General features: G+C 38.1%; 1 protein-coding gene across 2 annotated transcripts in view; it reads right to left on the minus strand.

Moving 5' to 3' along the window:
• Positions 1 to 26,208, minus strand: part of OGT (O-linked N-acetylglucosamine (GlcNAc) transferase) — a 40,995-nt gene that overhangs the window by 11,635 nt on the left and 3,152 nt on the right. The window contains exons 2-19 of one of the 2 annotated variants that reach the window (XM_040265706.1): positions 25,537 to 25,717; positions 24,444 to 24,687; positions 14,955 to 15,023; positions 11,577 to 11,693; positions 8,697 to 8,776; positions 8,023 to 8,218; positions 7,611 to 7,751; positions 6,930 to 7,030; positions 6,618 to 6,771; positions 6,415 to 6,516; positions 6,038 to 6,217; positions 5,014 to 5,172; positions 4,808 to 4,897; positions 2,774 to 2,899; positions 2,195 to 2,365; positions 1,968 to 2,084; positions 1,705 to 1,875; positions 184 to 336 (exon numbers count right to left, since the gene is read on the minus strand). In XM_040265706.1, coding sequence (XP_040121640.1) covers positions 184 to 336; positions 1,705 to 1,875; positions 1,968 to 2,084; positions 2,195 to 2,365; positions 2,774 to 2,899; positions 4,808 to 4,897; positions 5,014 to 5,172; positions 6,038 to 6,217; positions 6,415 to 6,516; positions 6,618 to 6,771; positions 6,930 to 7,030; positions 7,611 to 7,751; positions 8,023 to 8,218; positions 8,697 to 8,776; positions 11,577 to 11,693; positions 14,955 to 15,023; positions 24,444 to 24,687; positions 25,537 to 25,717 — 2,552 coding nt within the window. The remainder of the gene's footprint in view (positions 1 to 183; positions 337 to 1,704; positions 1,876 to 1,967; positions 2,085 to 2,194; positions 2,366 to 2,773; positions 2,900 to 4,807; positions 4,898 to 5,013; positions 5,173 to 6,037; positions 6,218 to 6,414; positions 6,517 to 6,617; positions 6,772 to 6,929; positions 7,031 to 7,610; positions 7,752 to 8,022; positions 8,219 to 8,696; positions 8,777 to 11,576; positions 11,694 to 14,954; positions 15,024 to 24,443; positions 24,688 to 25,536; positions 25,718 to 26,208) is intronic. The other variant, XM_040265707.1, reaches the window with a different exon arrangement.

Genomic DNA, 26,208 nt, shown 5'->3' on the forward strand with positions numbered 1-26,208 from the left:
TATTTAGACACATGAAAGAAAATAAAAAACTGCCGAAATCTACAGCTCTTTTGAAAATTAGACATGAGCACAATAGTTCCTGAATGGGGGTGGGGGAGGGGCAGGCAGCCTCAGCAAGACGGCCTATATACAGAATCTTTTCTAGAATCTCTAGACATTAATAATGTATCTACACATACTCACATTTGCCCACATCTGCAAAGTGGAAGGGTCAATTTTATATAACTGATTAAAGTTACAGTACACAATGGCATCTTCTGGTAGCCCATACTGAGAACGTGTGGTTACAATAATGGTACGAGGAACCTCTTCTCCAGTGGCAGCCTTATTGTTGATCTACAACAAGAAAAAGAATATGATGATTATACTTAAAATCAACATACTCCAATATTTTTCAATCAATAAAGAATCCTTATGATGCAAAGTGGTATAACCATTAAAAGTCATATAACTAAACTACAATGGAAAAATATTTGTGACACATTAAGTTAAAGGAAAAAAGTTAGGGCACTATCTTAATTTGGGGTGGACTGCACTATGAAACATCTCACTCTAGCCAATAAGTTCTCTTCAAAATCCTATAAATCCAATAGGAAGCTTCTTCTCACTCTTTTTCTTCATGAATGAAATGTCCTTTTCTAAATTACATCCACCTTTCAGGACTAAACTTCAGTTACCAAACAATCTCTGTAAAAGCGCCTCGCCTCACCACTATTTCTGAGCATCTATATACATAATTATAGCCTTATCTTGCAATTCCCACACATCTGGGGACCTTACATTGTTATGTAACTATTCCAAGTGTGATGGACGTCTCATACAAATGGGCATTGTGTTCTACATTCAAAATTCTTTGCCCTTGTACACTTCAAGAATTACACTTTTTTTCCCTTAAGTCAAGCATGTCTGCCCTATTGTTTCAAAGGACAGTTAACCAGAAGGGGGGGAAAAACACATCAGTCTTTTCAACTCAATGCACATTATGGGCGATTAATCCCCTAACCTGAATTCACTTCAAGTACCCTCTGTATAAATTGCTTTTCCACTAAAACTTTTAACGCCTAAGAGGCCAAAGATGCTTGCCTTATATCTCTTGACAGAGCTACACATTCACTTATTCAAGTACACAAGCAATATATATTTATTGGGCACATACTACATTACGGAGGCTAAGACATAGGCTTTAAAGTAATTCAATTCAGTGGCAGATACATTCAAACCCAGGACTTAGAATGTGTTGTGCTGGATGTAAAGATACATGCCAAATATTTCAGAAGCAGAGAGTACAGGTACCAGTGGAGCAGGGAAGGAGAGGTTACAGATATGGACAGAAACAGATTGTTGGAGGAGCTGTCTGAACTGAAAGTCTTAAAGATGAGTAAGATTTAACTGGGGAAAGGATGAGCTATATAGAAGCAAGAAACTGTACGATGTCTACAGATATTTCACCATTGATAAGAGTAAAGCCACAGAGGCAGGGAATAACAAGGTATTAACACAGAAGACTCTCATTAAGTAATCTGATGGCTGAATACAAGTGACTTTTAAAATCAAACAAACCTATGTAAGATGCCAGTTTTCCCCCAATTCATTTCCTCATCTATAAAACAGGAGTAACGATGCTTACCTCCTAGAGGTATGAGATCTGAAGAAGATAAATGTATACTTGGTGGTACACAGTACATTCTATTATTCTCTTCTTACCTGGGTAGTTGCCAGTCCATTGCTAATACTGAATCCATTAATTGTTATCTGAATTTGTCCTCTGTTAATCATTTCAATTACTGCTTCTGCAATAGTATTCATAGGAATGACAGGCATATTAAGAGCTGTATTACTGCTGTCCGCATTGTCTCCTCCATCAGGACATTTCATCTTAAAATAATTACACACAAAATACATCATTAGGGAAAAGATCCCAAATGCAGATAACTTTATTTCAATTACAATATTGACCAGGTTCTGACCTTGACAATTTTCACATCTGGTAGACTATCAAGAAATGCTTTGAGGTCGATGCCATTCAGCACAATCCGATTGTCATAAATGTGCCCATTGGACTTAAAATCGATAACTGCTTTTTTCTAACAAAAAAAAGTTTCAGACATATCTGTTAGGATGCACAGGAACAGTAGTAAGAAATAAATGACTACAGTTCTTTGCAATTCCCCTATAGTACTGTTTTTCTACCTACCTTCAGGTGAGGGAACATATTAGCATGATCACCAATAAAGAAAGTATGAGGCATATAAGCCAGCTTCTCAGAATATTGCTCAGCAACTTCAGCAGGTGAAGTTTCCTGATCAGTGATGATATAATCCATGAAAAGTGCGCCACTAGTCCCAGGATACCCCAGCCACATTGCCTAGAAGAAAAAAAAAAACCAGATGGAAAACTAAGAACCTTCATCAAAAGGGTCTAAAATTAAATAAGTAAACAAACGAGGGTGGACTTCTTTAGCCAAGAGCAATCAAGTAATATTTCAGACTAAACTTCCAAGTGCTAAACTGTTTTTCCAATTTATAACACAGAACAACTGTTTACATCAACTACAAACTGCATGTCTCCATAAACATGTACCTGTGGGCATTGTGTCCTTACCTATAATTCTTTGTCCCTATGCATTTTCAAGAACTACACTTTTTTCATAAGTTAGGCACGTCTATCCTACTGTGTCAAAGGACAGTTAATCGGGGGGGGGGAAAACATATCACTGTCTTTTTAGCCCAATAAACATAGTGAATGTTGTTATTATTATTATTATTTCCTTTACCTGAATAGGAGCTGGCCTGAGAGCAAAGAGTTCATTTCGAGCACCCTTGGTATAACCATTCATATTTACAAGGATGTGTATACCATCTTGATGGATGCGATCAGCTGCTTTTCCATTGCATGGAATCTACAGAATAAAAAAATAAAAATTTACTATGTACAATCTCAGACTGATTCAATTAGCCTTAATGATATTAAACAGAATTCAAATTCCCAGATGCAAAAATACAAGAACACAAATTAAGAAAACATTAATGAAGAGTAAAAATATGGTTAAGTGCCATTAAAATGGGCCCACAGTATCACAGAAACAGGATACAGAGGAAGGAGAGTTTAATTCTACATTGAATGTATGAACTAGGCTTCACAGCAGAGATGGTATTTGAAATGGGTGTCCAAAGATGGGTAACAGTTTGAGGGAGTTGGAAGAATTATAATCTCACAGAGAACTGTATGAATAAGGAACCAGAGTAAAGTGCACAGTAGTTTGAAAAAAATGGGTAGATCACTTCTGTTTGCTATGGGGTATAACTGAAGGCTAATGGTGGGTGAAAAACACTGGCAAACAAGGTTTCAGTCAAACTCAGAAAGGTTGTGAAGGCCATTCTGAAGAGTCTGGACTTCATATATGTTTACTATGAAGTTTACATATACGAAGATTACTTTAAAAAAACCCTCCAGGTATAAAACAAGCCACAGGGATATAACATATGACATGAGGAATATGGTCATAATACTGTAGTAACTTTGTAAGGAAACAGATTACCACCAGACTTTTCATGGTGATTTCATAATATGTGCAAATATCAATTAACTATGTAGTACACCTGAAATTTTCCCAGGTGGCGCTAGTGGTAAAGAACCCGCCTGCCAATGCAGGAGATGCAAGAGACACAGGTTTGATCTCTGGGTTGCCAAGATCCCCTGGAGAAGGGAATGGCAACCCACGCCAGTATTCTTGCCTGGAGAATCCCATGGACGGAGGAGCCTGGGGGGCTCCAGTCCATAGGGTTCAAAGAGTCAGATACAACTAAAGCAACTTAGTGAGTGCACACACACCTGAAACTAATATTGTATGTCAACTATGCTTCAATTAATATATATGTATAAAAGATATATATATATTTTAAAGAGTTTATACTTCAGTCAATAAGCAGTGAATCCTGAAAGGTCTCAAGAGATGGAGGGTCGTATGCTGCTTGGTCACAGAAGAGTCTAACCCTACACCAAAAATGGTAAGGTGTACTTCCAAAGCAATAGCTATAATGCAAAAGATGTTGGGTACAGATTATTTATGAAATGACAAGAGTCTTGCAATTCTACTAGGACTTCAATGATTCATCTATATGAATTACTAGACATACCATACATACCTCTGTTAATCACCAAAGTGGCCAAAAGGGCCTGTAAGAAAAAACTCTAGTCCACACCTTCAGCAACATTCCCTCACAGGTTTCGATCTTAATTTATCATAAAACTTTAGCTCCTAGAGAAAATAGCAATGGAGCCAAGTATAGAAATAAAGATTTAAAGGCAAAGGCCCTTTAAATGACCTGTTTGTTCTTCCCAGCCACCATCTTGCTCAACTTATTCAGGTAATATTAGATATCTACTGTCACAAGTGCTAGCTCAATCCCCAGAGAAGTTCTATGTCCAAGCAGAGATATATCATATTTCTATTTAATTGCAACCTCAGCAAAATAATGATGATTATAAATGTAATGTAATAAATGTAAACAATCAAGGAAATAAGATCAAAGCAATTGCCCACAGGCATGTAGTATGCATGTGCGTGCGTGCGTTAGTCGCTCAGTCGTTTCTGACTCTTTGCGACCCCATGGGCAAACCCACCAGGCTCCTCTGTCCATGGTATTCTCCAGGCAAGAATACTGGAGTGGGTTGCTATTCCCTTCTCCAGGAAAGGCATGAAACAGCTGATGTTAAATATTTGTCAGGAAAAATACAAGCTAGACATCAACAGTTTTATTCACTATTTGCTCAAATTAAAAAGCTAAAGTATAAGAGTTACACCTACCTGAGAAAGATCAATGAAATGATTGGCTTCTGCCATCACCTTCACTCGGAAGTTTGTGCCGTCATCTGGGCTCAAGGCATAACAGAATACCTGAAAGGTAGCACATAATATGTATTTAATAACCTTGGCTCAGATCTTTCCTAAAAAGACACTGGGCTTAACACCTAATGGTGACAATAGTGGCTCTAGGGAAACACTAGTCTTACCTCAAATTTATCAGGATTGTGCATGCCTGGAATAGACTGCATAAGATGAGAAGTAGGATGATTCCCAAAGTCAGAACTCACGTATCCTACACGCAGTCGACCATCACTGAGCTTCAAGTCTTTTGGATGCTCATATGGTGGTTTATGAAGTACATTAATCTAACAATGGAATTCAAGGCTTGTTAGTAAAATTGAGTCTATATGTAAACTTTCACCTAGGAAAACTGACTAAAAACACAACTCACACCTATTGGGAATGGTTTTGTGCCCAGAATACTTCTTTAATTCATATAGCCAGTTCAATGCAACCTTAGCAACTTATATAATATGGTTCATACTGTGACCTGTTTGAGGCCAGTGAAATAGCCCGAGCAAGTCTAAAAGTTATAGGAAGGAAGCAAAGTGGACAGAGTATGACAAACCCTACATTTTAGAAGAAAATTCTGTAGGGGAACATTTTCAAAAAACAGAATTAGACCTAGCACTCCACTCTATTCTGCTAAGTAAATTCCCACCTTTTATCAAGTAGTGCTCTGATTCTCAAAAGTGACTATAAAATACATTATTAAAAACTATGATTTTAAAACTAAAGGAAAACAACATCAGCCTCCTGGTAGTATTTCAGTTAAGGATTCTGCCTTATAGAATGGAAGGGATTATGATCAAGATAGGACAGGGACTTCCTTGGTGGTCCAATGCCTAAGACCCCATGCTCTCAATGCAAAGGCCTGGGTTTGATCCTTGGTCAGGCAACTAGATCCTGTGTACTGCAACTGAAGATTACATATGCCACAATGAAGACTGAAGATCCTGTATGCCACAACTAAGACCTGGTACAGTTAAATATAAAAATAAAGGACAGAACACAATGGAAGGAGCTTGTGGGCTCACTCACAAAGCTTCATTTCTCAACTTGGGTGGTGTTCACCTTATGATAACTCACTAAGCCATAAATCTGATTCACACAGTTTTTTATATCTGTGTCTTACTTTACAACAAAAAGATTAAAACAAAAGACTTGCACCTTATCCAAGCAGAGGTTTCCATGCCTCTCAGCAATAGCTTTCCTGAAGCCATGAGAAAGAGGATATAGCATACTATGATGAGGATGCACAGAAGGTAACCTATTCTTCTCTAACTGGTCAGCCACAATGCTAACCAACTTCTTCATTCGCTCATCATAGTCTGTCCAGTCACAGACAATCTAGAGAAGGCAAAAAGAAGATATTATCCAGTAAATCGTATTCCACGACTTAATATTTTATGTGTCTTTGGCCTCAAGTAATGTCAGATAACCCATTAGAGAACACTGTCTCCAACCAAGCTTGGATTAATATGGCACATAACAATTAAAAAGAGATTACAACCCTGAAAGCCAGTTACTGGCCCGTTATTCTTTACCTGCAGGCAATGAGCCAAATTACAGTAAGCGTCAGGAAAATCAGGTTTAAGCTTCAGAGCAGTGCGATAAGAAGCAATTGCTTCTGGAATATTCCCTGAATCCTGGAAGTAAAGAAAAGTGGGATGGTTAAAACGTTCCCTAAAATTAAAAACATTACCTACTAAGATGCACATATAATGAAATACATAGTAAAAAATAGTACCTTGTGAATGGAAGCCAGATTACTGTGGGCATCTGCAAATGCAGGGTTAATCTGAATGGCACGAGTGTAACACTGCAAAGCTCCCTGAACATCCTGCATCTCCTTTAGAGTGTTTCCCATATTCGAGTAAGCATCAGCAAAGGTAGGACTGATTCTAAAGGGCAGAACAAAGATTTTATTTCTCTAGTACTAAAACCTTTAACCCTGTAACGTTAATTTAGTCTGCTGTTACTAAAAGTGCCATATATCAAATGTGCCAAACACCAAGCATTTAAAACCTTGAAAGAAAAAATAAGGCTGGGAGTCTCTTACCGAATCGCCTCCTTATAATGCATCAGAGCTTCCTGCAGTTTTCCCTGCTGCTGTAATACACTTGCTAAATTTGAATGGGCAGCAGCAAACTCTGGGAAGACCTATAAAGATTAAAAATGATAACTGAGGTTAAAAAAAAATAACTTTAGCTTAAACAGCAATAATAACTTACAACAAGAACTTGGCTCAAGCACCTTTATATCCCTATACTTCTCTCTACCTTCTCCAAGTCTATGCATTCTTCAAAGCCAAAGAGCTCAAATTCTACCTCTTTATTTTATACCTCTCCATGTTTCAAAACATAATGAGGTAGACCTCTCCTCATCTTAATTTATGCTGGTAACTCTAGCATGTCTCTCTTTGAAATTGCTACCACATCTAACCAACCAACATTATAGCCATCAGGCACTGAAATTATATACTTACTGATAACTCCTCTTGAACTGTTGCTTACTGTTTAAATTTTTATGCAGATCTTATCTACACATAAAATAACAAACTCAATGTTAAGGACTTTCTTGAATGTTACACAGGACCTCACTCATACTTTAGGTACTCAATTAATTGGTTCAATGAATGATTCAACCACTATTTTTACAAAAGAGGTAGATGACATGGCAGATTTAATTGCCTTCCCTCTACTAGCACACAAAATACCCAGTCACACCACCCTCAACATACTTCTAATGCTTTACGATACAAGCGAACTGCCTCTTCAATGTTTCCCTGTTCCCGTTTGATATTGGCTAGGTTGTTCAGAGAGTCTGCATGGGTGGGACACAGTCGGAGAGCTGTATTATAACAATCTTCTGCTTCGGCAACCTAAAAAAACAAAACAAACTATTCAAACCCTATACAGAGGAATCAAAGAGCCACCAGTGACATTATTCTAACAATTGCTTAGTTAAGCCTAGTGGCTGGTAACATTCCAGAAACAGGTATTTTTGCTATTCTTCCTCTCAACCGAAACTCTGAAGTCAAACAATTTACCGCTTCAATATTTAATGACAATAAATACAGGACAATAAATACAAAAATGACTTTTTAAAAAATCCCACCAGGTAACAAAGAAAAAGTGAATAAAAATCCTTACACTGCCCTTCTCTTTGAGAGCATTGGCTAGGTTGCAGTAAGCATCAGGGAAATGCGGCTGCAGTTCAATAGCTCGCCTGTAGGTGTCTATTGCTAGATCTATCAGGCCTTGCTCATAGTATACACAAGCCAGGTTGCCATGTACCACTGCATGATTTGGACTCAAGCTTAGGGCACGAAGGTAAGCTGCCACAGCTCTGTAAATAAAACATACACACACAATACAGCTAACCTTTAGTGGATGCTTTGTTACAATTCATGCCATACTATACTTAATCTCAAAAATCAATATTGCACCTTTATAAAATGTATTTTTACATTGAAAAGTTTTCTATACCCACATAAGAAACAGGCTTTCCTTTGAAAACAACACAAAGTTAAAATTCAGGATTTACTTTACTTTTTGAACCATTAAGAAGGAATAATTTTGTCTAAAAGATAACCATTTCAATAGTTTCACAGTAAAGGAAATTTCAACTAAACTAGTGAGACAGATAGTGACTTTGTGAAAAGCCAACAATGCAAAGTCAGGCAATAATAAAAGGTAACACAGCAGACCTGATCAGGGAAAGCAACACTATAGAAAAGGAGTGCATTTCAACAAACCATTGTAATAATTTCAGTCCAAACTCTCAAGTGTTGATACAACAGACTCCACATAGAACATTCTCTCACCTGTCAAAAATCCGTGCCTCTTTCAAGACATTTCCTAAATTGATATAAGCATCCAGAAAATTGGGGTCAAGGGTGACAGCCTAAAAATTGCAAGATAGTTACTTAGAGGAAGTTAGAATTTCAGGCTCACTTCCCAAATACAATTCTTAATTCTGACATAATTTTAGATGTCCCATTACATTTTCTAGTATAATCAGATATTATTTCTTTCATTTTTAAAACCCAATTATTTCAGTACATTCATTATTCACAAGCCTCAATATTATCAAAATAACTTCCTATATAATATGAGTAAAATGTGTCCTGAAGGAAAAAATTTTAAACTGGGTCTGCTCCAATTTTATTCAGCTGAATACTTCCAATAGCTGGCCCTATTTTATTCTCAGTTAATGAAGCCTAGGTTTTCTAAAAAAATAATGGCAGGAAGCAGCAGCAAACTCTGAGAAAGGAAATATATACTTCAATAACTACAACTGTATACTCAGACATTAGTAACATATGTAATTAGAGCCATATATTCAGTAAGATACATTACTACAATGGGATGCTAACCATTAAATGGTCTTATCCAAATAGTTCTGAAGCTATCTTAACATATAAGCAGATATATCCACAGAAGTAACTCTCAACCCTGGCACTGTATCAGAATTCACCTCCTAAATGGTATGACTTCCCTGGTGGCTCAGTTGGTAAAAAGTCTCCCTGCAATGTCAGAGACCAGTGTTTGATCCCTGGGCCGAGAAGATCCCCTGGAGAAGAAAACGGCAACCCACTCCAGTATTCTGGCCTGGAGAATTCCATGGACAGAGGAGTCTGGTGGGGCTACAGCCCATGGGGTCACAAAGAGTCAGACACGACTGGAATGACTAACACTTCCTAAATGGTGCTTGAGGTCTATCACAGGGAAATTAAATCACATTCTCTGAAAATGGGGCTGGGGGACTTTCCACAGAGATCTAGTGGTTAAGACTCTGCCTTCCAATGCAGGGAGTACAGTTCAATCCCTGATAAGGGAACTAAGATCCCACATGTCTTGGGGTGCAGGCAAAAAGTAAAATAAAATAAAAATTTTAAAAATGAAAATGGGACCAGGACATCCATATATTTTACAAGCTCCTCATGTGCAACCAAAGAGAACCACTGAGCAAGAGTAGGCACTTTTTTTTTTCTTTTTAACTTTATTTATCTGGCTGTACCAGGTCTTAGTTGCAGCAGTCAGGATCTTTGATTGTCTGCAGCATGTAGGATATTTAGTTGAGCCACGTGAAATCTAGTTCCTTGACCAGGAATCAAACCTAGGTCCCTTGTACTGGGAGCACAGAGTCTTAGCCATTGGACCACCATGAAGTGCCAGTAGGTACTCTTATAGTGTCAAAAGTAAAAACCTGAACTGAAACCCTGAAAAGGTAAAGGTAAGAAGAAACTGCGAATATATTTAAGATTCATTAAGAATACTACTTCTTCATAGATGGCAACTTCGTTGCACTTAAGTTAGATTATCTATAGTGATAGATGTCCACCCACTAACTTTTTATTATGGAAATTTTCAAATATATACAAAAGCAGAGGACTATAATAAACCCCCAAGTCTCCATTACCGAGATTAAACAATTAAAAAATCATGTATATTTAATCTATATTTCAGCCTAACTTGCCCTCTTCCCAGATCATTTTGAAGTTAATTTTCAGTGCTCTCAAAAATATTTCAAAATCTATTTCAGGGACAATACAGGAATATTTTTTCCTAGCATAACCACAATACCAATATCATACTTAAAAATGACAGCAATTCCTTAATATCAAGTATCCATTCAGTGGTCCAATTTCTGATTAACTTTGATTCAGGATCCAAATAAGACCCATACAATTAACATGTGAGTTTAATCTTTTAAATTAAAAGTTTAAATCTCCATTTTTATTCCTGCAATTTGTTGAAGAGGTCAGATCATTGTTCTATACAGCTTCCCACAGTTTGAATTTGCTGACTGCACTCCTATGGTGTCTTTAACATGTTTATGCTTCCATCTCATGTTACTTCCTATAAATTGGTAGAACTACAAGTTTAATCAGATTTGGGTTCTCTTCTCTTTTTGAAAGGCTACTTCGCTAATGAAGTATCAATACTTATATCTCTCACAAGGTACAAAATGTCTGGTTGGGTCTCTTTTTTGCCACTGATAAATGCTTAAATTTATTAATGGTGATACTCAGATTCTATCATTTAACCTACTTCATTTATTAACTGGAACACTTGTATAAAAAGAAACTTTCTCCTATCAACTCTTGGGTTACCCTGATGTCCAGTTCACACAGGAGAGGACAATTTTTTAACCAGTTTTCATAATGAATTGGTCCTTATCTTCTGAAGATGACCCATGAATTTCTTCTGAGAATAATTATGAACTCATGAATTTAAAGAATTTGATAAGTTTCAATAATATTTCAATTATTATTCCCACTGATGCTCAACGCCCATTTTTAGACAGTGGAAGTCTCTTCCAGTTTCCTCCTGAGTACTTTTGACGTAAATATATCGAAACTTCCTTGCTTTCTGCTATGACAGACTCTGGCACTCCAGATTAATTTTGTACATTTCCTGCCCCAGATCTGCAGTCAGTCTTTTCACCAAGGAACCCTGCTTCTTTACAACCCTGCTTCTTTTCAAGCTGCCAGTTTAAAAAAGCAATTTCTAATTACTAAAGTACATTTTCAATGCAAAACTGGAAACTGCCATATACCATCCAGCAAATGCTATAATACTGTCAGAGAAAGAAAGATATTACATGTCTACTTAAGTAAAGGACTATTATTCAGTTCTAACAGAAACACCCTGCATACATAAGTATTGCATAAATACCAATTATTAATTTAATGACTAACCTTTTCAAAGTGATGAATTGCAAGCCAAATCTCCCCTTGTGCATTAAAAACACAGCCAAGATTACTCCAAGCTACTGCAAAGTTCGGTTGCGTCTCAATTGCTTTCAAATAACATGCCTTAGGAGGGGTTAATGAAAGAAGATGGGAGGGGAAGGAGGTAAAGGGAAAGGGGAAAATTTGTAAAGGGAAAAAAAAAAAAGATTGGGGGGAGGGGGAAGAAGGTGATATCATTATTCCTTCTCTGACCAGCCAAAAGTGACCCTGCAGCATAGGCTCGCTTGCGCCAAAACTAATGCGCTGCCACAGCTGGCTGCTCCTGCGCTTGCGCCACCAGAACCCAGGTGCAAACCACCATGTTCAGTTCTGCCAACCGATAACCAACCCTTACACTGGGACTTAACCAGGAAGTCAGTTGCCTTAAGACTCCATGCCGGACTTCTCTTATCTGAACACCCAAGGGCTCCTGCTACTGTTTTCAAATGGTATCTAGAAGGTACAACTTAAGGCTAAATTCTTCCCACCTATCCTCCCTACTCAAGTTTCCCAAAGTGTGTTCTACAAGGTGATAATAGTTATTACCAGGAAAAAAGATTTCATGATCAAGTAAGAAAATAGAAAATAGGTTTCTTGACTATAGGACTTCCCTAAGCCTTTAACAGTATACAGAGGGTTCCTAAACTTAGTTGATCATGGAATATTGGACATTTCATGATAATACTTATAAAACACATTTTGGGAAATGCTGCTCTAAATAAACAATATTGTTCCTCACTAACATCAAACTATGCTGAGGAGGAAAATGTTTTTCTGCCAAGGCAGATATAAGGCCAAGCTGTCAGTCACATCCTCACAATGCCCTTGTCTCCAAGGGGGACTGAAGCTGAAACCTCATATGACAGGATTGCACCTAGGTTGAGGTCCCTGTAATGCGAGCGCAAACATCGCTTGCGCAACCTAACAGCATCGCACTGCGCAATCGCTGCGAACTGCTGCGCTACAGAGAACACCCCTAGACGCAGCAAACGGCCAACCAGATCCATTAATCTACTAGACAGGCCCATAGAGAATATTTTCTTAATGAGATTAGTTGGACTCAAGGTATGTTAAAACCCAATTTTATCCAAAAAGGCTACAGAATAGGACTGAGGGAGCCAGTCAATCAGATTACTCATCTAGTCAACCGTTCACAGGGGCTCATTTGCACGCATTGCGCATTAACGCTGCGCAGCCTTTGCGCTACTGCAGGGTCACAGCGCATCATCAGAAGAGCAGAATGCTGCAATCCAAACAAAGAAGAAAAAAGGAAAAAATGAACAACAAGAAGAGTTAGAAGCTTTTACTAGTAAATTATCTCTAATAATTTTTAATATCAATTAACTTTTACTTATCTTTGACAGAATTGTGGCTACAGTATAAAACATTTTCTTACATAACTTGCTTGTATTAAAATTATTTTAAGCTGTTTCTGAAGCCACAAGACAGAAGATTCAGGCATGGAGGCAAATTGTTTTGCTGTGGCAGTTACAAACCCGTTACCATATTTCTCATCATGTGACTTTTCGGTGCGTTCCTTGCTGGAAGAGGAGGAGGTGTGTGTCTGCCCTAGATCCAGGCCTCGAGCTCCCTTCAGCGAGGCACCTTACGCATGGAATAGGAGGTTTCACCCACCTGAAACCTTCTAAATACAATATCAATGGTGAAAAACCAAAAACAAGAGAGAAAATAAAAACAAGATCATTAGTAAAAGTTCAACAAAGCAATTGAAATTCTTTGGATGTCTATTACATATGGGAATGAGGACAGTCTCAAGTCTGTAATATGGGAAACATGCAGAAGGGAGAGGGTTAATCAGGGCTATTGCATACAGCAGGGATTTTGCTGGAAGAAAGGCTCTTTATTTTCTACAAAGACAACTGAATTTTGCCTCCATCTACTAGGAATATGCTGGCTTGAATTTTCAAATGCACTGATTACAAAAGAAATACATTGCATTTCACTCAAGAGTATTTTCTTGTTCACTAAATTCTCACAAAAAAACAGAGTAACATTTTTCAAACTAGGTGTCTCCAGAGCTCTGAAATAAAGAAGTCAGCAACCTAAGGCAGGCGCAATGTCTCAGCCTAAACCGATCTCTAAAGCTGCAGTGAAGTGCAATTCATGTTAGCTGTCCGCTTGGTGGGGTGACAATTAATAGAAGTTTATCAAATATTTGTTCTATAAATTACCAATTAAGATTTATCAACTAAGACTGAAATCAATTACAATTCATTAGCTGGAAACCTACATAAGGTTAATCCAAAGTGTCAGCAGAATTTATGAGCTATGCACTTAAAACTAGTGCCTTTTAACATTAGATAGTGCTGAAAAGCCTTGTCCCTCCCTGGATGAAGCAAACAGACAGCTACGCTGCGCATACACTCCACGTATTAGCATGCGCGTGGGGCTCAGAGCAACAGGTGGGAGTTTCAGAAGCATTCTGGTTTCTCCCCACTCCTCACCCCTGCAGCGCGGTTGCGTAAGGTGGCTTGTAACAAGACAATTTCATTTACAAATTTAATTTAAAATTATACCAAAAGCTTTAATAACCCAACCTGGTGTTCAAATTCATTATTTGGAAACACAATGCTAAAAGCCACCTTTCCACTTTGGCAAGTTTTCTTTCGATCAGTCCATTTCTCAAACAAACCAGCTTTGTCCTTCTGACTTTTTTTTTAAGGAGGTGGGGTGGGAAGAATAAAAGAAGGAAGTAAGGAAGAAAAGAAGGTAAACAACTAGGATTGGAAAAGAGGAAAAAGGAACTTGGGGGAGGGAGTGGGGACAAGAAGGGGGAGGATGTTCCAATTATTAATTTGCAATCATTTAACAGCCTTTCTTCCACTGTAAAAAGGGTGAGGAAGATGAAGGGAGGAAGGTTAAATAAGAACTTTAAATGCCAGTATTATAGGGTAACATTTGGATGAAATTCTTCTCCACTTACAAGCCACAAAGGACTTAGAAGAGCAGCATTTTCAATGGCACCTGCATCATATAGGAGTCTTGAGCCAAATCACAGGCGCTCTGCTTGTCACCAGCAGGCAAGCCTCAGATTTAATGGAATGTTATTTATTCCCACACAAGATCATGACGGAGCCCATTGTTATAAAGATGATCTAGTCAGCAGAAAGGCTCCAAAATGTTCAGGTTCTTGCTTTACCCCCAGATTTAGAACAGAAATGCCAAAGCCTGGCCCTGCTCTAGTCTGAGGCGATTCATGCCGTCAGTATTCCTCAGTTTCATAGGACTGTTTTGTGAAGATAGCTCAATGAAGAGTTGAAGACTTGGCAAAAAGTACAAGTTTCCATAACACTGATGTTTAAATGTGTTCTATCAAACACCTACCTTGGCTTCTTCCAAGCGACCCAGGGCTTTGAGCAGGTTCCCCAGGTCACTGCGAACACAGTACAAATCCTAGAAACCCAGAGATATTCTGGCATTAGTTACACTCTGCTTCATCAACCAAAGATATCTTGACATTACTTTTATTCATCTAGCTCCATTTTTTTCTATCAATTAGAGATACTGCTTGACAAATTTCAGTACAGAACCACAGTCCCTCATCCTCAATTCCAAATTCCAAAAATTTAAAAAACTCATTTGATGATTAAATCTGACTTGAACTGGCATGAAATTATTTACAGAGTTTACTGGTCCCACTCAGTATGAACACTCATACCTTTTGCTGCAGAAATGTGTGTTGTACTAGAAGGTGCTGCTCCAGACTCACCTGGGTTATATATGATATTATCATCTTTCTAAAGTCCTCAAAATTCTGAATTGTAAGATGCATCTGATCCCAGTGGTTTCAGATAAGACTATGGGCCTTGCTATAGTTCTCCTCTCCCCAAACAGTAGTCATGTTTAAAAAAAGCATCAAGTGTTTGTTCAACTATTTTGTTCAAGGTTATTATGAACCACTACTATATCAAGGGTCAAAAATTTTCCATAGTGGAAAAAAATATTTAGCTGTGACTAGTTATCAGCAAACCTGACCCTAAGGCTGTCAGACACATTTAGAAACTTATTTAGTGACTTCATTTCACTATTATAGACAAAAGGATTACCATCCAACCAAAGCTTTAATCCTGGCACCAGATTATTCATTAGTATTAAGTGCCATTAGAGTTGAGTGGGCAAATAATGAAAAGCAGTTGACTCCACTTTTTATTAGCAGCACAACTGTGTTACTAGTCATCTGACTCACCAGTCTGGTTCATCAGTATGAAAGATACGTCAGGACAGTGAGCTTAAATTTTTATTTGTCCTTATTTGCCTTGTCAGTCAACAAGCAAAGACAATGGCAATAGGGAGTAAGCTTATCATTCTAAATTGTTTCATGGGTCTAAGAGCCTTACACTAAGGCCTAGAAAGTGAAATTCAGTCAACTGTGCCAAAGTATCATCATATATATTATTCTATATGCAACTATATCATGGTTTCCAGAACCAGGTGATTAATTTAACTGATAAACAGCTTTTGTGACTGTATATTATTATCCATCAGGTGAACCAAAAGTCAGCCAGCAAAGAATAGGCTGCCACAGAAAACCCTTATGGTTGGCCATTCTAGGTCACTTCCATGAGCTACGTGGTATGTCTGTCCATTGAACAATGATTGGTGTTTTGGGGGAGAAAGGTTGTCTCCTGTGACCTCAAGCACAAAAGGCTAACACTAATCCTCATAGGTATCATTAATCTTATTACAGACTTCTCCTCCTCTAATGAGTCTAAGTACTTTTTACCCCTATTTACACTCTGAGAAGTAATGAATTATATAACCTTGCTATCTTCTTTGTATGATTTTTTTCCCCTAAACTTTAAGGGTTACCCTTCTGTTTTGGCAGACCATGACTGAACAATCCAATCTACTCATACAAACTCCTTCTACTACATCTGATTACTACGGTTATACCTCTTTGGACTTTTACAAATTCCTATGCCTTTTCTGAGCCATAGTAATCAGAAGTCTTGCAATACTTCTCCAACAATGACCCTAGTGGGCTATACATCTTGGCCAACTGTTGCATAATTTTACCCTCCAGTTTCTATAAACTCTTGGATGGATGCCATCCAAGTACTGACAGTGTATGTCATACTTAGTTACATCCCAGTGTATGTAAATATTTAGTTATATCATTTAGATCCATTACAACATGCTAAATCAAGTTAACACAGTACCCAGAGTTTAAAATAGATTATCTTCAAGATCACTATAAAATAATAAAGCAATTTTAGAAGGTAAAACATATATCAAATATCATAGTGAAATTCAATTCTCCCATTGGAAATTCAAATGTTCATGCATGAATAACTAATTTCTGGAAAATTCAAAATTCAAGGATACCACTGTTCTCCCCCAAAGTTCAAAACCTAAGACATCAATTCTGCTCCATTCATCATATCAAAAAAATATCTACTAGAAGAATCACATTTTTCAAACCTGGCCCATTGTATCCATTCCTAGATTAATATTAGGTTGGTACAAAAGTAACTGCAGTTTCAGACTATGAATTTTAAATCATTATAACTTGGTTCAAAAGCATCGTTATTGATAGGTACCATTACAATCAACACATTTTTGCCAATGAGAAATAAGTTTATTTATTCCTGTAGCATAAAAATCTGTGCTTCAGAATTTGATGAACTCTTGGAAAGCATTTTCTGCATCCTACTGGTTGTGGAAACATTTTCCCTGCGAAAAGTTATTGAGGTGCTTGAAGAAGTGGTAGGTGGTTGGCGAGAGGTCAGGTGAATATAGCAGATGAGGCAAAAGTAGTCGAATTTGCTCAACTTCTGAAGCACAGATTGTGTGATGGGTGGTCAGGCACTGTGGCCTGGAGGAATTGGGCCCTTTCGGTTCACCAATGCTGGCTGCAGGCACTGAAGTGCATCTCATCGATTTGCTGAGCATACTTCTCAGATGTAATGGTTTTGCCAGGATTCAGAAGGCTGTAGTGGCTCAGATGGGCAGCAGACCACAAACAGTGACCATGAGCTTTTCTGGTGCAAGTTTCACCTTGGGAAGTGCTTTGGAGCTGCTTCTTGGTCCAGCCACTGAGCTGGTTGTTGCCAGCTGTCCTATAAACTCCACTTTTCAGCACACGTTGCAATCTGATTGAGAAATGGTTTGTTGTTGCATAGAATAAGAGAAGACAACACTAAAAAATGACGATTTTTTTTATTTTCAGTCATCTCATGAGGGACTCACTTAACTGAGCTTTTTCACCTTTCCAATCTGCTTCAAATGCCAAATGACCATAGAATGATCGATGCTGAGTTCTTCAGCAACTTCTCGTGTAGTTGTAAGAGGATCAGCTTCGATGGTGGTTCTCAATTGGTCATTGTCACCTTCTGATTGTTGACCACTGTGCTCCTCTTCAAGGCTCTTGTCTCCTTTGCAAAACTTCTTGAACCACCACTGCACTGGTATTTCTGGGCAAATGTCTTGTTGATGTTTTGAGTTGTCTCCACTGCTTTACCACCCATTTTGAACTCAAATAAGAAAATCACTCTAATTTGCTTTCTAACATCATTTCCATAATTATAAGTATATAATAAATATAAATATTAAATAAACAGCAAGTATTAGGTAGGTGCAAAAGTAACTGCGGCTTTGCATTGTTGAACTTTGCTATTCAATATTGGAATACATTCTTAAATAAATCTGGTTATGTTATACATCATTTTAATGTGTTTCCTGATTTATGTTTTTTGCTAATAACTTATTACTTGCTGTGTATTTTATATTTATTTTAGACTAAGGAAATGATGTTAGACAAAAAGCAAATTCAAGCAATTTGCTTCCTCAACTACAAAATGGGTCATAAAGAAGAGACAACTCACTACATCAACAATGCATTTGGCCCAAGATCACCTAATGAATGTACAATGCAGTGGTGGTTCAAGAAGTTTTGCAAAGGAGACAAGAGCCTTGAAGAGGAGCACAGTGGTCGACAATCAGAAGGTGACAATGACCAATTGAGAACCACCATCGAAGGTGATCCTCTTACAATTACACGAGGAGTTGCTGAAGAACTCAACATAGACCATTCTACGGTCGTTTGGCATTTGAAGCAGATTGGAAAGGTGAAAAGGCTCAGTTAAGTGGGTCCCTCATGAGTTGACCGAAAAAAAAAAAATCGTCATTTTTTAGTGTTGTCTTCTCTTATTCTATGCAACAACAACAAACCATTTCTCAATCAGATTGCAACGTGTGCTGAAAAGTGGAATTCACAGGACAACTGGCAACAACCTCAGTGGCTGGACCAAGAAGCAGCTCCAAAGCACTTCCCAAGGTGAAACTTGCACCAGAAAAGCTCATAATCACTGTGGTCTGCTGCCCATCTGAGCCACTATAGCCTTCTGAATCCTGGCAAAACCATTACATCTGAGAAGTATGCTCAGCAAATCGATGAGATGTACTGAAAACTGCAATGCCTGCAGCCAGCACTGGTAAACAAAAAGGCCCCAATTCTTCTCCACAACCACGCCCAACCACACATCGCACAACCAATGCTTTAAAAGTTGAACGAACTGGGCTACAAACTTTCGCCTCATCTACTATATTGACCTGACCTCTCACCAACTGACTACCACTTCAAGCATCTTGACAACTTTTTGCAGGGAAAAATGCTTCCATGACCAGCAAAATGCAGAAAATGCTTTCCAAAAGTTCGTTGAAGCCCAAAGCACGGATTTTTATGCTACAGGAATAAACATATTTCTCGTTAGCAAAAATGTGTTGATTATAATTGTTATTTTGATTAACAAAAATGTGTTTGAGCCTAGTTATGATTTAAAAACCATGGTCTGAAACCACAATTACTTGTTCACCAACCTAACAAGTCATTAGCAAAATAATAATAATGCAAGAAATGTGCATTAAAATGATGTATATAACATAACCACATTTATTTAGAATGTATTCCAATATCAAACAGCAAATTTCAACAATGGAAAAACCACACTTTTGCACCAACTTAATATCTTTTATGCCAAACCTTTATTCAACAATATGCCTGAAACTGTGGGGAAATAATAGAATCCTTATCTTCAAAGGGCCTACAATCTATGTGGAAAGACAAACACATACATATTTTTTCCCATGTAAAACATTGCTTTTTAAAAATTTTATTTATTTTTGGCCGTGCTGGGTCTTCATTGCAGCACAGGTTTTTCTCTAGTTGTGAAGAACGGGCTACTCTCTAGTTGCGGTGCATGCGCTTCTCATTGCAGTGACTTCTCTTGTGCAGCACAGGCTCTAAGGTGCACGGGCTTCAGTAGTTGCCTCACATGGGCTCAGTAGTTGCAGCTGCCAGGCTCTAGAGCACAGGATCAATAAGTGTGGTACACGGGCTTTAGTTGCTCCTCAGCATGTGGGATCTTCCCAAATCAGGGATTGAACTTGTGTCTCCTGCATTGGCAGGCAGACTCTTTACCACTGAGCCACCAGGGAAGCCCCTGCTCCGAGTTTTACTTTTATTTCCCCACGACAGCCTAGCCTTCACTCTACTTGGATAAATTTTGCAAGCTACTTTTCTGCTGCTTCTAGCTTTAAACTTTTAACAGTATTTCTGATTACAGGGAATGCTGCAAAAATAGTCTAGTTCAACAAAGAGTCAGGATCACAAAATAATTTTTATCTATTCTACAGTGTTTCAGAATTACCAACTGATTTTTAAACACAAAGTAGATACAGATGTTAATGATGGTTAATCTGGTAAGTTTCTTATAGCAAACTTTTGTTCATGCAACACTAAACCCATACATATTATCCAGCCACATAACTGTAAAGAATTTTAGAGAAGTAAATGAACTCAAAGGAGACACTAAAAGCTGGGCCTTAAAGGATGAGTAGGGTTTTAACAGACAAAAGAGGAGGGCATTGTAGACAAGGGAAAACAGTATGAATAAAGGTAAGATGGAAATGAGTAAGAATTTCCCGTACAACAACCCTTCCTAAGATAGCATCTATTTCCCACCTATCCTCCTAGAGCCTCCCACCCCCGACACCCAACATCTATATAGATGGGAAATAAAATCGGGTTGATAAAAGCCTACTGCTGCTGCTAAGTCACTTCAGTCGTGTCCAACTCTGTGCGACCCCACAGATGGCAGCCCACCAGGCTCCCCCGTCCCTGGGATTCTCCAGGCAAGAACACTGGAGTGAGTTGCCATTTCCTTCTCCAGTACATGAAAGTGAAAAGTGGAAGTGAAGTCTCTCAGTTGTGTCCGACTGTGCGACCCCATGGACTGTAGCCTACCAGGCTCCTCCACCCATGGGATTTTCCAGGCAAGAGTACTAGAGTGGGGTGCCATTGCCTTCTCCGGATAAAAGCCTACAGTAGTCCTCAATTGCCTCTCAAATTAAATTCAAACTCCTCAGCCTCTCTATTCTTTCTAAATCTTCCAACTGACTCTCCTCTAGTACACTTACTTCTTGTTACTACTTGACTCACCACTTCAGACAAGGAAGTCTACTTGCTATTTACCTTCCTACAGAATGCTTAGGTTATAAGCATCCACTCGAGAAAACCTCATGATTAATATTCTAATAATAATCATCTGAGGAGCTTACAACTTTTTTCCTTTATGGGTCAGGTCCTGCTCATGCTATAATCCACAACCCCCTCCAATACATCTCCCCAGTTCCTAACAAAGTATTGCACATACAATAAGTACTCAAATATTTAAATGTGACATATGCACAGCAAACTTAAAAAAAAGCAAAGCAGAGAGGGACAGAAATACAATCAACCCTCTGCATCTTCGGGTGAGGAAGCCATGGACATGAAGAGCCAACTATACTACACCGCTTTATTTAAGTGGAAAGGTATATACTAAGGGCTTGAGCACCCACAGATTCTGGAACCAATCCCCCATGGATACCAACGGATGACTGTATAAGTTTTTCTACAGTTTAGCTGTATGAGTGAGGCTTACAACAGTAACAAATAACAAAAGACAGTAACACTTGATGGTCAGGATGCCAGCAGATCTCAGTGCTATGCATCCACAATCAAAACAGAAGTACAACCTATAGAATCAGAAACAGGGCTCCTTATAGCAACTCAGGGTTACAGCCATTTTACAAAGAACATTTTAAACATAATTCATAAAGGGGATTGTGAAGTATGAGCAACTCTAGTGAGTCATCATGTGAAGATTACCAGCTGCTATAGTACATTCAAATACGATGGACTAAAATTTTAGTGAGATTATTAAATCACCCAACATTATGGAAGCCAATTCAGAATGTAAAAATATGAAACAGCTTTACTTCTTAAAAGTAATTTCTATAACCAAGTCAGAGAATAACTTCCAAACTGACATACCATTAACCTAAAGAGACAAATGAAAAAGAGAAAACATGTTGCCAAGACTACCGCCATAACATTTTACTTTTTCACTATGGCAAAACCAGAATAACCTGAGTTTAACTATTTCTCATAGAAGGCCAACTACAACTCTGATTCAGGCCGGCAATGCACTGCCACAGAAGCACAATTAAGGGACAGACTCAAGTTTCTCTGTCAGTCCTGAATTGACAAAGACATTTGACAGTAAGCTTTAATCAGTTAGGAGCTTCCCAGGTGGCACAGTGGTAAAGAATCTGCCTGCCAATGCAGAAGACACAGGAGATGCGAGGTCGATCCCTAGGTTGGGAAGATCCCAGGGAGGAAATGGTAACCCACACCAGTATTCTTGCCTGGAAAATTCCATGGGCAGAGGAGCCTGAGTGGCCTCCAGGCTGTTCATAGTGTCACAGAGTCAGACACAACTGAGCACGCACAGAGTGCATTGGGAAGCTCTTAAATCTAGTTAAGACAAGATACCCTGAAATGAATTAAAGCATGATCAGTATGATATATTTAGGTGAAATCAAGGCAGTAGGCACAACCTCTTTCTCATTCTCACTAGTAAGGACAGAGAAATAAAGCAGCACCTTTCACTAGTAGAAACAAAAGCAGGGAATGCATAGCTGTTCAATACCTTCAAGGGTAGTCCCATGATTTATTTTCACATTATCTTACTTCTTTGGTAGGGCACAATGATAAGCTTTCTGTTAACAGGTTAGATACTGAAATATATGGTTTTGTCTCCCACTTTAGTTTTTCTTTCTCATCATACTCCTGCAGTTTGGTATAATGTCAGCAGCAATGACTGCTCTGCCACACATGTGGAAACCTGAGCAAAGGGGAGCAGAGTTCAAGATGTTTGGGCCCACGGCTAGGTAAGAGGACACAAATGAATGTGTATGCAATCAACAAGTGAAGGATGGGACCAACCTAATTAATAAAGGGAAAGAACTTACTATCACAATTAGATGCACAAGTGAGCCCTGAACCTTGGCAAGAACAAGGTCCAAGCCTCAGCAGCAGCACATACTGGGGTACCTAAAACTTTCTGTAACTAGCTAGATAGTACTGCAATAAAAATTACAAGAAGTCCTTTAAATTTACAAAGATACCCATTGAGTATCTCCAAAAGGATACCTAAGATATTAGTATCAGCTACCTCCAAGGATACATTGTATCCATACAAAAAACAATAAATAAAGTTTAAAATTTTACACTCAAAATTAACTCAAAAAAAAAACTGTTAATAAATGTCCTGATAAAAAGTGATTTCAGATCTTTGCATAAACTACTAAATTAAGCTTCAGTCTCCTACCTGTAAAATAAGGATTAAGGGATAGCAGAATGGTTTTCACACTGTGCTCAAGGGCTATCTTGAGGAATGAGTGCCCTCTGAGCACCTCTTCCCCTTTTTATCTTGTCTTTCTTCCTCTCTTCAATGTTTGCTTTCAAGATATTCAGACTCAGGTTTCAATATCCACTTCATCATTCTGTTTGCTCCCAAGTTACATAAGCCCTCCATTACTTTTAAGTGATAAAATTGGAATACCATCTACTTTGAAAGATCATTGTGAGCATTAAGAAAGACCAATGTCTGACTGGCACAGTGTTTGAGCATACAGTAGACTTTAAATAAATGGTAGCCATAACAGTTAACTAAACCACTTCCTGGGTTGCTGCAAAGCTAAAAGTTGACAACATAGCTTAGAAACATATTCCTAAATTTTTTTCTGGATTCCTATAATCTCTCTATCACTTTCCTCTTAAATTTGTCTATCTCATTTCCTTAACTACATCAAAAGTTCTAAGGGCAAGTCTTACTTTTTCTGTGTACCTTTCAGAGACCCTAACACACTGAACGTGTCCACCAACTGGGCCTCACTTGCTTCCCAGAAAACATCTGCAATTTAGATAAAAAAAAATTTTAAGGACTAATCAAAAGCCTTGTGTGCATACTATTACCTCTATTTTACCACTTCTAATTATGCTGAAAGAAGAGAGAATAGGATATTGAGGGAAAAAATTTGCAGCCTAGTTTTCATGTTATGGATCCATATATTGACATCTCATTTTAACTAGTCTATATTACAGATTAAGGCCCTGCTACCACTATTCCTTGAAAATCAATTACCTGTTGTGAATACATTATAGCAGAAATTATCCAAATTTAATCAAAAGAGCCCAAAGAAACAATATCATGTGTTCTGTACTTTTACAGGCATTCTAAAAATAGATGTAAGACTCTCTTGCAATAAGGTAATTTTTATGCTAATAACTTGCTAGATAAAATGAATTTTTTAAAGACGACAACACAGGTCTGGGTCAAAGCAATTTCATCATTTTAAGTAAACTAAACATTTCCAAACTCTTGACTTTATTCCATGCAAAAAAACCTATTTTAGTGTCTAAAGTATCAAACTATGCTTTCTAGGCTTTTGTGAAAGGAAAATAATAACCATTAAAATTATACTTACAGGATTGTACTGAAGAGCAGAGACGTAAGCTTGTACTGCCCCTTCCATGTCGCCTGCTGCTACCAAAGCAGCTGCCAGGTTAATATAACCATCGATGAAATCTGGTTTGAGACGCAATGCATGCCGGTAATGCTCAATTGCTTCCTGCAACTGCCCTCTTTCCTTGTACACATTCCCCAAATTTGAATAGGCTTCTGCCAGAAGGGGGTTCTGTTTAATTGCCAGAGTACTAAAGTGGGCAGATCTGGAAAAGGGGAAAAGTGTTGATGCATGGGTATGCATGTTACAGAAAGAAGGTATGGCCCTTATGCAACAGTTTTTGAAGATCCTGTGTAATGATCATTATATAATATTATCTTTTAACTAGCTCATAGAAGGAAAACTTGTGGAAATCAAAGTTTTTCAGACGTGGAGGCATTTGGAGTTCAAATTGGAACACTTTTTTCTTAAGAGAGAAAATTCTTAACTAGTCTCATTACCAAACTGCCTCATTGTAAACAATGATCAATAAGATCAAGAATGAAAATGCTATGTGCATGAGTCTCATTTTCCATTTGCTGATAAAATTCAATGATGCACATCTTTAAATGTCTAAATAAGCCAGTGACAATTTATTAAAAGGCCAAGAACACAAATTCTTCCCTTTTGATTAATTCAACTGATTAGCTAAAAGTAGTACATCATAATGATTTAATGATGGCATTTGCAACTTGAACTACATATGCACCTCCTACCACAACATATACACTTCTGTCCCTCAAGGTGACACATCTTACAAAGGTGAGACTGAATGCTCAGATGTAGACCAAGAATAATTTATTACCTGAAAAAGAGTTCTAAAAAAGCAGCCGATGTAGGTGGAAAAATCTAGAAAAGGTTCCTAGTTATACCAATAATACAACCACCACCACAAAAGCAGGGAAGAAAACTGGCAGCTGGGCCTATCACAAGTGGGCAAGAGAGCAGATGTGCGTTGGTGGCTCCAGGTGAAACCCAGAACTGGAAAAATTTCAAGTTCAGATATTTAAGTAACATTTTTCAAGCTCAGCACTCAAGAGGCAGCAATCACCAGCATCACCCCCACATCTCCTACCTGTCCAGCCTTCGACACTGGAAGTGTATAGATGAAAGTAATAAAAGCACACCAGTATTGTCTGGCTCTTGTCTCCAGAGCTGCATGCAGTGTCTCTCAGCTGCCTCAAAATCTCCTGCCTGATATTCACGATGTGCCAACTCAGCTAACCCTTGGAAGGAAAGCATACGTTTCGTTGGTTCTGGAGAATCATCAAAACATTTGAGGGAAGGAGGGGGGAAAACAAAAAGTTAGAAATGCAAACAAAAAAATGTAAAAATATGGTATATTAAACTTAAAGATGAAAACGCTTGAAACTATGTAAAGCACTAGAATGTTCTGCACATTATCGATACCCCCAAGTTAACATCAGGTGCAGAATTGGCATTTTTAGAATTCCCCGCCTAGACAGAAATATTTATTTGCAAATGAGATTATATTTTATGACCAAAAATACTTGGTATTTTAAATTACAAATCAGATGTAGCATCTAAAGATTCATTACTAAACATTATTCCTTATAATTCAGTTAACATAGAGAAACGAAATATAAAACATGTGATTTGCGAGGTCACATAGATGTAATAATGTCAGAATAACCTACTGGGAAACTTAATACTTTGTCCCATGTTTTAGGTTGGATGGCGGGGGCGGGGGTACTGGTAACAATCTACCTCTTAACCTGGGTGGGGA

Source organism: Oryx dammah, unplaced genomic scaffold, assembly GCF_014754425.2.
Source record: "Oryx dammah isolate SB20612 unplaced genomic scaffold, SCBI_Odam_1.1 HiC_scaffold_23, whole genome shotgun sequence".
In the NCBI taxonomy this organism is placed as follows: domain Eukaryota; kingdom Metazoa; phylum Chordata; class Mammalia; order Artiodactyla; family Bovidae; genus Oryx; species Oryx dammah.